The 13,851-nt window shown below is 36.6% G+C and overlaps 1 protein-coding gene across 1 annotated transcript in view; it reads right to left on the bottom strand.

Moving 5' to 3' along the window:
* Nucleotides 1-13,851, bottom strand: part of kcnh8 (potassium voltage-gated channel, subfamily H (eag-related), member 8) — a 278,164-nt gene that overhangs the window by 20,448 nt on the left and 243,865 nt on the right. The window contains exons 13-15 of the mRNA XM_051936034.1: nucleotides 8,756-9,081; nucleotides 5,902-6,005; nucleotides 5,062-5,141 (exon numbers count right to left, since the gene is read on the bottom strand). Coding sequence (XP_051791994.1) covers nucleotides 5,062-5,141; nucleotides 5,902-6,005; nucleotides 8,756-9,081 — 510 coding nt within the window. The remainder of the gene's footprint in view (nucleotides 1-5,061; nucleotides 5,142-5,901; nucleotides 6,006-8,755; nucleotides 9,082-13,851) is intronic.

Raw genomic sequence — 13,851 nt, forward strand, 5'->3', positions numbered from 1 at the left:
TTTATTTACTTGACCATCTCAGTATTTTTCCTAAACGAATTCTTATATTTCAGTGTACATTTTGTAGTTCACTTGACCTTTATTTGGTTTCCCACATTTATTAACCCTTTATGCTATTTCTTTAAGAAGAATGCTATATTACCCTAAAATTATTCTTCCCAACTCCACCTCTCAATTCCGGGCAGGACAGACACACACACACACACACACACATACTTCCACGGGTAAATGTTTATATATAAGATAATGGTTAACTTTGACTGGAACTGTTAAGTCAGAAGCTTTCTTTCTTTTTACATTTTCTTCCTTTTTTGTCATTCTGATGTGTTTCCTGACCATAGTGTGTGTGTGTGTGTGTGTGTGTATTTATTTATCTATCTATTTATGTATTTATTTATTTAAAGAGCTTCTGCAAAAAGACCAGATATACCCATGGGAGAAATACAGTTCTATCCATCTATTTATGTATAAGCAGACATAAATACACAGGAAATAATAAACGAATGAGCCACAAAGTCCTACAAGCCTTGCAGATTCCAAGTTACACATAAGTGCAGTTTGTAACTTTACAATATGTTATCTAGATGATACATCCGCACAAACCCGTTTCAGCGAGTTGGATTTTTTTTCCTGTTTTAGATTTTTTTTAAGTTCATGAAATTTTTATATTTTTGAAACTGAATTGTACAGTATATATTTATTTTCATGTACAGTAAGTGCTTCAATTTTTAATTATATGTTTGAGAAAGATATATATTTGTTTTGTTTAATTTGTAAATGTCTCAGACTGCCATTTCAGAAGTCTTTCTGAGTGGTTAGTGGTTTACTAGGGGACCCTGCCTGGTTGCTAAGGACCGCCTCCATGCTCGCTAATAAATTCCAGTGTAGCAACAGAAACCCTTCATTTGAGATTACAGGTTTGACTAGTAAACAAGTGAGGTTTAATCACTTTGGTTCTGACACTCTGGTTAAACACTCACAGCTACTTTGTATCAACTCTGGCCTGCAATTTTGGCTCTGGTTAAATTATAGTGCTTTAGGAGATGACTCCATGTAATCCTTATTTGACTAGGATCATTGTTTAGTCCTCTGGGTTTTATGGAAAGATCACAGCCCTTGGATAAACTTTTTTGTTTCAGTTTCTATCTTGAAAGACACGTGCATCTCCTGGGCTGTTGCTAATAACATCTTTTATTTTTTGCCAGCAGACTTTTCTGAGTGGTCAGTGGGTAGTAAAAGACCAGCGGTAAGCAACTTTGCCAGAAACCACCCAAACTGCTTTGAGTTTTCATGACTGTCATAACACATTGTATTCTTTGCATCAGTCTTTATAAATATGTGTATCATGTAGTATATTTCTTAAGTTACTGTCAATACTAAATTAACTTTGACGTAAAATGAAAGTTTTTCTTAGCTCTTCGAGCCATCATAATACATAAAGCTGGCTTTAATATCATTTTAACATATCCACAATAAAACAATGTGTGTATAACAATTCTGTTGTTTTAATATGCACTTCAAATAAAATATGTAGTTAGAGATGCCACTATGTACTTGTTAATACGCAAATCCCTTGTTCATACCTCTTTAACCAAGTAAATATTGTGGAAGGCAGGAAACAACACAGGCAACTGTAAGTCACTTTCTTAGATGACTATAAAATTAAAGTATAGTAATATGTAATAAAATCCAGGTATTGCTCAGAAATATGCAAAGGAAACTGCAGATATGTGCAGTGTATTATTTTGTACTTCTGCAGTAATCTTTTTCACATAAATTAATGTACTTTTTAAAGTATAACAACAACTCTGCACATTAGCTTTTGCAATGTACCGCATCAACCACCATCATAAGGGAGACAGTAATTTATTTTTTAATCCACATTATCCAGTGCTTCATGGGCACAATAAGCCGGAGATGTTAGTTCATCATATAAACACTTATATTTATACAAAGCCAAAAAAAAAAGTGCAAGCAAAGTAGACTAACTGTAAAAAAAACATGCAGGGTGAGCATGCAAATGGTACACACTGACCAAACTGAATCCTGAACTGTGGCACTGTGAAGCAAACACTGTGTAGATGCCAAGGCAATTAGACTGGCATCCTAACTAGGATGGAGAAGGATTCCATATTCGGCCAGGAGGCCACAATGGAAGGGCAGCTTGGAAGGTGCTGCAGCCCAGTCAGGATGGGGGGCAGTGCTTATCCCAGTCAAGATTAGAAGATAATGAGGGAACTGGGCAAACATGGATGTCAGAAACAGTTAATTTCTCTACATGGTAGGTGGCAATTTTCCTCCAGGCTGGTCCCTGTTTGGACTCCTGCAGGGTTGCATGGGAATTGGAGTGTAGAAGAGCAGCCCTGTTGGGGTCCTTGGGTGCCAAAAGAGGGCCCTGCCAGGGGAAGATTGCATAATTTTCAGTGCTCAGGAGGACCACTGCAGTGACACTGGAAGCATTACACTGGTCAACAAGCATTTTGCTACTGGGATTCTTTCACCTGTACTTTAACAAATTTCACTTGCTGACTCCAAATCTGAAAACCGTTTTTGTCCAGCACGTCCCATTTTTTAGTTATGATGTTTCAGGTCTTGGACAACTAGGGTGACTGGACAGTAAAGGCGATGCATTTCAGCATTTAAGACATAAGTCTGGTCTCGAGAAAAGTGAAGCCAAAATTAAGGAAGGTGTTTTTGGTGGCCCTGAAATACGTGAACTGATGCTTGACAATGACTTCAAAAGGAAACTGAACCCAACTGAATCAGCATCCTCATTCATGCAGGTTGTCTAGAATTTTCTCGAGAGTCACAGAGCAGAGAATTTTACTGAGCTTGTGGAGAATATGCTGAAAGTATATTAGCTTATGGGAGCCAGAATGTCACTGAAGATGCATTTTTTACATTCTCATCTCAACTTTTTTACACCAAATCTAAGCGATATCAGAGATGAGCATGGGGAAAGATTTCATCAAGATATAAAGGTGATGGAAAACTCACTCTGAGCATGATGGGTGACTACTGTTGGTTCTTGCAAAGAGAGATGAATGTGCAGTACAAGCGCAAAAGCGAGTGCCTCCAACATTTTTGGGCACGCTGACCTCACTTTTATATTGAGGTAAATTGACATAAATATACTTTAACATGTCTCTGGTATTGTCTTCTGGGTTGTTTTCAGAATAAACACATCAAAACAATTTTGGTGGGACAGAGTCCAAACTCCAGATATCGTGTTGATATATTATATTGATATTCAAAAGTGTCAAAACATCAATGATGTGTATTTCAAAAACCTGACGTGCTAGCTTAATTACGATTTCATATATGAAATCAGTGTAAAAAACTTAATAAAGAGATGCTCTGAAGTTCCCAGAAGCAAACAAAAAATATTTTTTTGAAGACCAGTGTTACCGGGTCCGATTTAAAAGAAGACTGCCGCATACCCTTGAAGAGTCAGAGTAGGGTGGTAGTGGGCAAAACTCACTTGGACTAGGAAAGGATAGAACAACTTGTTAATTGTAATTATATATACTCTTGTGTTGCTCTGACAGAAGCTTTTTTGGAAAACTGCTTATTGTCAAATAAAATAATTTATTTGAGATTAAAGTTGTGCTGGGTATGCTGAGCCTGTGGTTTGGGGCTCAGTGGTGTCCCCTTGTGGTGCCATATAGAAGCTCATATTCTGATGTACTGTAACTAACAGTGACCACGGAGCAGATAACAGCCAATGGCTGGATAAAAAAATTCTTGTAACCGGCCATGACACGGGGTCTACACTTTATTTGTGCTGCTTGCTGTCTAATCATTTTTAGTTAATTCAAAATTGTGTTGTATGATTTAGACGATAAAGATATAAAATTATGATTTTATAAATTCTCTGCAGGGTTTTCTAGATTGGCAAAGGTTAACATATATGTACTGTATATACTGTATATTAAAATTCAGAACATGCTGAAATAAGCTTGTTTCTCTGTTTACATGGGGGCAAACCCACAAAAAAGTTTTATTATTGTTTAAGTATTTTTTTTTTCATTTCATTTCTTCATTTTGTTAAAATTTTTTATGAGATGCAAGGTCAAATGAAGCTGAATCAACACCAGACTTAAAACAGAAGCCCATCTTGGACAGGACACAAGCACACCACAGGGTGCTCTGAGACATATGGCATAAAAACAATATACTGCAATGTGTTTATTTTAAATTACACCATGTCATTATTTAATTATTGTGTCTGTTAAAAAAGCTGATTGCTTTTCATATGTCATTTTCCTCTAAAGTCACCCTTTGCGTCTGCTCCTTGCGTCTTTTAGGTATTTTCTGTTTACATATACATTAAGAACTCAGCTGACTCTGCCATGCAAAATGAGCAGAACACATAACACACATTCCAAATGTATCATTTACAAAAAGCCAATGAATCTCATGCAAACTCTTCTCTAGTATACAGACAATATAAAGTCACCAATAGTTTTAAATTGCTTGATAATGTCCAATATGTATAAACTAAATGCTTTTATGCTTTTAGATAATCTCCCTAAAACAGAGCTGTTTAACATAGCTGCAGGTTTTAGATTTATCTGCTGTAAGCTGCAATTTTGAAACTGCAGATCATTTTCCTAATTTTGACTAAACTGAATAGTAACTTTATATACTGCACTTTATAAAAACCCTTTCCTTTCAGCTGGCATTGACATCTTTCATATGAGGAGGGCAGCACAGTGGCCTCATGGTAGTGCTTAAATATATCTCACTGTTTTATGATAAAAGTTTTATGATAAATGTAAAAATTATATATATATTTTTAAGATTTTTCTCCAATGCCAGTCACAAAGAATTACTCATAAAATAAACATATACAATTAATATTACATATTTACATGTTCACAGGTCATTTAGTATTCTGAGAAAAAAACATCTCCCTGGTGATATGCATAGTTTCTTTTGACTCCCTCTAGTGCACAATCTTCAAGATGTTAAAATATATGAATTTGCTATATGACTTGAATAATATTTGTAACATCTTCTGTTTTTTTCCTTTGTATTAAGAATATGTCTTACACTTACTTCTTGGTTTAATAAGGTGATTTGTTGCTTGGTTTCTTCTGCCTTTGCAGCCATAAAGGCTGAACTGATTTGATTAACATCTGAAAAATAATACAAATAAAATTACAATTTTTTGCAGGGGAATATAATTTATGTGAAAATACAACATCAGATAATTTACTTATAATCAACAAATAAATGTACTGATATTAATAAACATTTGTATTGACTTTATATTTAATGGTTTACTAACAAGGTTTACCTGATTTAGCTCTGTCACAGATGTGCACTTGGAGAGCAGCCTTAAGGGCTTTGAGATTCTAATTCTCCAACAAGACATGAGGGGGCGCTGTCTAATAATATTCTCGCTACTCCTTTCTTTTTGCAAAAAAGGAAGATTGACGGATTCCCATCCATGACGTCACTTCTGGGGTTATCCTGCTTGGATCCGCCTATTTCTCCCAGAATACATCTTAACAGGAACCGCCGCTATTTTCCGCAGTCCGATTCATTTTATGATGACTCAACTTACTTGCTCTGTTAAACGTGTTTCTTTTTATGCCTTTTGTGTACTTTCAATATAGGGGGATAGCCATATGGTGCCCCAGACCTTGCTCTTTGTTTTTGCCTCATTACAGCTCATTCTTAGTTAACTTACTCAACAACACAATATTTATAAGTAACTTTGTTTCCTTGATTTTCACATTATTATAATAATTCAATTGCATTTACAAAGTGCACACATTATTATCTCTAAATATCTTCAGCAACATTTGTTTAACTCATTTCTTTTGTTTCTACATTTTCTTAGATTTCACTCATAATCTGTTAAATCAATTGTATGCAATAGATATATAGTACCTTTTCCAGGTGTTCCACCTACAGAATCTTTTATTTGGCTTGGGCAAAATTCAAACGTTTGGCTTCCTTCGGTGCCATCACTATCTTCAGTGCCATCAACAAACCTGTTTGTTAGTTTAAATACATATTCACATACACAATATCATAAATATCAGCAGTTATGAAAAAATACATACTTTTAATGTGTCTGTTTTCTGTTCACATTTACCTCAACCCATGCTGTGAAAATCTTCCCTTTACACTGACTAAACCTTGTTTTTGCCTGCTTGTTATTCTCATTCTACTTTATCTGGCAATACTGTATCTCAGCATTCCAGAAGTGTCTACATTTTAAATCCATAAGTTTATACCAATAGATCTTCTTATCACTTAAAACTTAGAGAATCCTCATGAATGGCTGAACTGTAAACCATGGGCTAATCAAAAGCATGCAAGGTGAAGTTAAGGTCCAATGTGAAGTGTGCAGTCTTCCATTTAAATTTCCAGTTAAATTTCAGCAACGTAACACCTGATATCTTTTTTTTTTGTTAGTTAGTTTGAAAAGACTGTAAACTATAAGGCATTGATGCACCCACAAACTTCATTAGAGCTGTGGGCAGAAGAAAAAGGGTCCTTACAAGAACTAGAAAAGCCTTGTCTGCAACAGGAGAATAAAGTCAGAGAACAGAGCACAAGTATGCAAAGACAGTCAGTATCTTCCATGGATTTTTTTCTTTCTTTGTTTCTCTTATTCAGCTTCATTAGTCTTTTCTTTCTCTTTTAATGTTATTTTCTGTCCCTGACTTTCTCCCTACCAAATCTGTACTTCTTCTCCTGTATTTCTTGAGAAATCAACGTCAAAACAATATACATTTTAAATCAGGGGTCTACAACTCCAGTCCTGGGGCCTCATGCATAATGTTGTGCGTTGAATTCACACTAAAACATGGCGTACGGACAAAAGCGGAAATGTGTGTACGCACAACAAAATACAGATGCATGAGTCTATGCGTACGCCAATTTCTACGTTCTTCTGCTGCATAAACCCCTGGTCTGCAACTCCCCAACTCCTCCCAGAATTATGCCTCTTTGAATATGCTAATCAGTATAAATGCTCAGTGTTCAGTGAAAAGACAATGGCAAAATCACGGGGGAAAATAGAAGAATTTCAGTGAATACCAAGTGGAGGCAAGGGAAAACATACTATTTGTTGGTTTAAACTGGTACAAACAATAAAAGGAAGTTGATCAAGTGACATAGAGTGTCGGAGAAACTCGAAAGTTCAAGTTCACAAAGTCGCACAGTGCCCAAAATTAAAAAGAAGTTGTCAGATATCAAAGTCGCCGTGAAAAGGCGAGTCATAGCCCACCGTCTGAGTGTCATATGAAAGCATATGAAAGGGACACAGTGGGAAAAAAAGCACGGAACTTTAATCTCAAAATTTCCACTTTAATCACGTAATAAAGTATCTATCTATCTATCTATCTATCTAGTTTATTTTGTCATTAAAGTAGAACATCATAAACTTCATCTTAAAATCTTTAATATATTAGTTCCTCAAATACCATTGTAACTAAAGTAGCACGTTAAATGCTTTGTATTGTATTTGTTCTTCACTACGTGATTCTTAAATGGGCTTTCTCTTCCTCCAACAGGACACAGAATCCATTACATTCGTGATATTAGAGCCCTCTGAATAATTTAAATACTGAGATGTATACTTGTTATCATTTTCATGATGATAGGAATTAAAGCATGTTATTAAACATGGGAACATGGTGGCGCAGTGATAGTGATGAGCTGGCGCCCCGTCCAGAGATTGTTCCTGCCTCCCGCAAGATGCTTGCTGCGCCATGTGCGACCTTCGATGAAATAATTTACTGCAGCAGTACTGTCTCTTTCAAATGTACTACCCCCACTTCCTGTCCTCCCTTTTCTTTCTCCAAGTACCCAATTGCCACACAATCAGCTCTTTAATAGATGTCAAGCCATCTGTAAGCTTAGAATGCTGATTCTTCAAAACTTTTAAGGGGCATTGAAATATCTTTGTAGTACATGTTTAATTATTCTATCCATCTATCCACCTAGGGTTGCGCCAGTCCCAGCAAGAATACAGCGCGAGGCAGGAACAATTCCTGAATGGGGCACCAGCTCGTCACTAGCGCTGCAACACCGCGTCCTCACATGTTTAATTATTAACAATATAGATTATTTAAATGATGTTAACATTTTATCTGTATAATGTAATAAACATATTTTGCTGCATTTCATCTTAAAAATGATATCGTCATCATATGTAAATACATACAAAAGTGGCTCAGGTTGTGCAATATTATAACTGTATCGCAAGTTTATGCCACAAATTGCACCAAAATAAAAGTCTTGTTTCTAATAGTTATTTATTACAATATTTTGATCAGAACTAATATTTTTCAGCAATTTTTCATGAACAAATTTTCCATTTTTTCAGAACTAGAATGAAGGTTTGCACATTATGTGCTGAAGAACTAAAATAAGACCTTTTGTAAAAACCATAAACACCTTCCAAAAGCATACACTTTTTATCTCTCCAAATCTGGAACTGGTAATTACCATACAACAAAATCTCACCATTTCCATTGATCTTGCCCAAAGTGGACTGATGCATCCTGTGATTCTTGTAATTGTACTGCTGCACCAATCAGTGGTGTGAAAAAAATGTACACCTACACAAAGGCTTGGGACACCTGCTAGATTCTAGTTACATTGCAAGCTTACAGATCTAAAGTGATGAGCTGAATTATACATGTGTGGTGTGCTTGCATTTAAGCTTAAAGCACCAGTTAGTTCATTTACTCTTAGCAAATGCATAGTTTATAGTAAAGAAATACACTACCTTGGACTGAGATCAGGAGGGCCAATGTTATTCACTGTTGAGAGTTGTATTTTTAGGTTTCTTCCTTGTTTTCTTGTGTTACTATGTTGATTTCTTTCATTTCTTGACATTGACTCAGATTTGGATGTAAAAACTTTAGCAGGGGATCTGTAAGGTGTCCTTCCAGAAGAGATATGCTTAATATTGCTTTCAGTTTTATACAGCAATTTGTGACCTGTTGATGTAGGAGACAGTGGAGTTGTTTCATCCTCTTCATCATCCTCGACTTCATATTCTACAATAGATGGATGTTGCTGATTTATGCAACCATTTCCTTTAACACCTGGCTACAAAGAGATAGGACTTTTTTGTAGTTATTACTAGACTATTGATAGTACTGAATATGAAACAATTAACTTATTTTCTTCTATGAAACGAGTAAACAAATAATATATATAGTTATCTTTATATGACACAGCACATGTAAAACCTAAAAACAATTACAGAACATTGAATTTTTAAATGCTAAACAGAGAAACTGAAAAAGCCAGCCTATTTAAATATACAGTATTTATCTAGTAAACAGCTAGAGACACTATGGAGACCAGATTACTAAAGAAAATGGTTGTTTATAATGGATAATGGAATAACTTGAAATATCAAAATAAAGGGACAACACAGGTGCTGCCTAACAGGTAAAAGTCCCTGACAGAATTCTAACAGTACTTTCCCACCTCAGTCTAAATCAACATGCTCCCTTTTCTCACTTCCAGCATTTTCTCTGAAATGTGTCTGTGCCTTTGAGCAGCCAGCAGCAAAAACTTTGTCTGGCACTGCTCTTAAGAGCCCTTTTAAGCCCCAGTCTGTAAATATGTCCATGGTCAATTCTATTTTCCTCAAAAACATTCCTATGCCATAAACTATCCTTTTCTTTGTACACACACAGAGGAGAGACAACAGCCAAGAAGAATAGCCTTGTGATGGCAACATCTTTACGCCTATGGACATATAGAACCGTGCTTTCTGTCACGCAATACAAGCTTCTACAGAGCTGCTGCTAAAAACTCGGCCTTTTAAGGCTAAGGGAAGAATCTGGGATGCGGAGACACCAAGTGCCATCAAAGGAAATTGCAGCCTGGTGTTTCCTGAAGCAAAGACAAAGCCTTCCCCGAATCACTTCTGGGGCTTGGCTGAAAATGACACAGGCAGGGGTTTTAAAGATGCCTGCATTTCAGGTCAACTGAGTGCGGATTTGAGAAGAGAACTGAAGGAGGAAGACTGACCACAGTAGAGAGAAGGTGGAGTGAGCAAGAGCGCATGGTAGTGTGCATTTGGTGGAGGTATTGACCTCTATACAGAAGGCCTCTCTGTGTGTATTTTTTTCATTAATTACTTTGAAATCCCTGACATTATTCTGTGTTCAGAAAAAGGTTCAAGACCTTCCTCCATGGTCCACTGAACATTAAGTATACCTAGTAATTTTGCCACTCTTTTGGATTTTAAGTGGTTAATATTTTGATGCAGTTATTGTGATAAGTCCAAACCAAATCTTTTTAGATATAAACAGATAATGTTGGACTTGATTGAACTCAAAGCTCATCATAATTTGTTTCATGCTCAATGTTACAGGTTTTGTAGTGGTGGTGGTCGTCATTATTTCTGAGATTTAAATGCTACATTGTCAAGTTCTCATCATATGTAGAGTCTCTAAGCTGTACCGGACAGGTGCTATTGGTGTTGATCTATAAGCAAGCAGTACTAAGAACATATCTTCCTCTTTTAGGATTTACCTCCATGTATGTACTGTTCTCTCAGCTTCGCCTTTAGTTTGTAAAAAGTGAGGACTAGACACCACACAGATAGACCATACTATGCAGAAGTAAACTGTTAAGCACTATACCTGAACAGAACTGGAAATCCAATTTTAGCATCTTGACTTTTAAATTACAGATAATCTTGCAGTTCGCTTTAAAGCTTTGCAAAAGTATTTACTGTAAACCCTTTAAAAATACCCAAATGCTACTACTTAGGTATCATCTTACATTCTTCAGTTTTATTACAAACTTAAATAGTAAGGACAAAAATCTCAAAAAACAGAATTACATATTACTTTTGCAAGGCCCTGTACATCTTACAGTATATACTGTATGGGCTGTGATATATCTATGAACCTTGTGTACCACTTAACTACTACTACATCATCTTCATTGTCTCCCCATTATATACTTGGTTTGTTGACTTCATAATTCATATTGTCAACTTATTTTTTTTTTTCTTTTAGATCTGTGCTGATCCACCACCACCAAACTGAGAGTCAGGCCAGCTGACACATTCTAGATGCTTTTAGCTTGGTTTGTATGTCATGATCTGTGTTTTCTGATGAGTAATAACTGAGAAATTCATGCATCTGTGGAGTGGCACACTGGTAGTGCCGCTGCCTCGCAGTAATGACACCTGGGATTGCGTCCCAGGTCCTCACTGTGTGGAGTTTGCTTACTTTCTCTCTATCTGTGTGGGTTTCCTCTGGGTGTTACGGTTTCCTCCCACTGTCCAAAGACATGCAAGTTAGGTGAACTGGCCATGCTAAATTGGCCCTAGTGTGTGTTTGGTGTGTGGGTGTTCACCCTTCAAGGACCCTGGTCTGGATTAGGTGAGTTAGAAAATGACATGACAGGATATCAATGTTTCTACTTTGTATGTTGAACATTGACTGACTTCAGTAACATTTGAGTTTGTTGTGGTTGTTTCTAAGTATGTGAAGCTGTGCCAGCTGTAGTACATGAGCAAATGAACCATCTTATACAAGAGCAAGGGTTGCATTTGTTTCCTGTGTGAACTTCAACCAACTTTAAAGGAAATGCTATGTTTACTAAAAAAAAAGAAGAAAAATCTCTAGCGTTCATTAAGTAAATTATTTATACTTAAATATTCATGAACTTTATGAATAAAGACTATGTAGATTGTAACTTAGAGTTTTATTTTAGCCCAGGGGTCGGCAGCCTTTTTTAAAACAAAGAGCCATTTTATCCTAAATGTTTGAAAGATTTGCAAAGAGCTGCAAATGGGTAGAGATGGGGGTTTGAGATACAATTTTTTAATGCAATATGGGTATATATGCATTTAACACAAAAACAAAACTTCAAGTACTTATAGGAAATAAAGAAAAAAAATGAATGTGACTACTGACACTGCATTTCCAAAGTTGTTTCATGTTCGGCAAGTAATTGGAAGTCTTCAGTTTTAAACATGATTCCACAATCTTACATCATTAAGTTGACTTCTTAGCTTGCATTTGATATCATTCATGTTGGAGAACGTTTGCTCACAAAAATAAGTGGACCCAAAAATCATCAAAATTCCAAACACTACTACAGTAATCCCTCCTCCATCGCGGGGGTTGCGTTCCAGAGCCACCCGCGAAATAAGAAAATCCGTGAAGTAGAAACCATATGTTTATATGGTTATTTTTATATTGTCATGCTTGGGTCACAGATTTGCGCAGAAACACAGGAGGTTGTAGAGAGACAGGAACGTTATTCAAACACTGCAAAACAAACATTTGTCTCTTTTTCAAAAGTTTAAACTGTGCTCCATGACAAGACAGAGATGACAGTTCTGTCTCACAATTAAAAGAATGCAAACATATCTTCCTCTTCAAAGGAGTGCGTATCAGGAGCACAGAATGTCACATAGATAGAGAAAACAATCTCTAGCAAACAAATCAATAGGGCTGTTTGGCTTTTAAGTATGCGAAGCACCGGGGCACAAAGCTGTTGAAGGCGGCAGCTCACACCCCCTCCGTCAGGAGCAGGGAGAGAGAGAGAGATAGAGAGAGAGAGAGAGAGAGACAGAGTTTGTTTTTCAGTCAAAAATCAATACATGCCCTTCGAGCTTTTAAGTATGCGAAGCACCGTGCAGCATGTCGTTTCAGGAAGTAGCTGCACAAAAGATAGCAACGTGAAGATAATCTTTCAGCATTTTTAGACGAGCGTCCCTATCGTCTAGGTGTGCGAACAGCCCCCCTGCTCAATCCCCATACGTCAGGATCAGAGAAAGTCAGCGCAAGAGAGAGAGAAAAGTAAGCAATCTAGCTTCTCAGCCATCTGCCAATAGCGTCCCTTGTATGAAATCAACTGGGCAAACCAACTGAGGAAGCATGTACCAGAAATTAAAAGACCCATTGTCCGCAGAAATCCGCGAACCAGCAAAAAATCCGCGATATACATTTAAATATGCTTACATATAAAATCCGCGATGGAGTGAAGCCGCGAAAGGCGAAGCGCGATATAGCGAGGGATCACTGTATTGTGAGTTGACAATAATAGTCTGGAAGGCTGTTCCACATTTCAGAAATCAGTTGGTCCTCCTTTCGACAGTTGGTAAGCTATGTCCACTTGTAATTCATGGCTAAAGTTGCCTTTTCTCTTTCCAGTTTTTCTCGTTTCACTTGTAAAGATGTAAATTTTGAAGACCACAAATCTTTGCTTTTCAAGTCTGTTATTTGTAGTTCAAACTGAGCTCTGCCAACTGTTGGAAACGGTTAAAAATGTATTCCATTGGCATTTGCCACAAGTGGTTTTTTCAAGAACGAAAGAATGGACTTTTCATCTCTGAAATGAACAGTAAATGAATCATGCACTTCTGTAATAGTTGACAGAAAGAACTTGCTATCATAGACACTTCGAGTAGTTTCCAGATCGTTTTTTAAAGTTTCGAAATGAAACAGATTTCCACTTTTCAAGTCTTCTGCAAACAAAAGTGATTTTGTTTGAATAGGGTAACAAAGCCTTTGTTTTCACCAATCATTACTGATTGCTCCATCTGTAGCGATACATACCAATTTATTGATGTCAATTTCCCTAACAGTGGAAAATTCCAAAATTGCTGTAGAGATATCTACACCTTGATTTTGTCTTTTAAGAGGTATCAAAACCAGTAATTCATCATGGAGACCTATATTGGAAAGATACCGTCCCAGAAGGATAATTTGTGTGATTTTCTTCACGTCACGACTTGTCACATACCAAAGAAAATACAGATGTCAATTTTATATCATTAATCTGTTGCATCTGTCACATTCTTATCCATCTTAATGATTCGTCGTGAACAGTATTTTG

The sequence above is a fragment of the Erpetoichthys calabaricus genome, chromosome 13 (assembly GCF_900747795.2).
Source record: "Erpetoichthys calabaricus chromosome 13, fErpCal1.3, whole genome shotgun sequence".
NCBI classification, from domain to species: domain Eukaryota; kingdom Metazoa; phylum Chordata; class Cladistia; order Polypteriformes; family Polypteridae; genus Erpetoichthys; species Erpetoichthys calabaricus.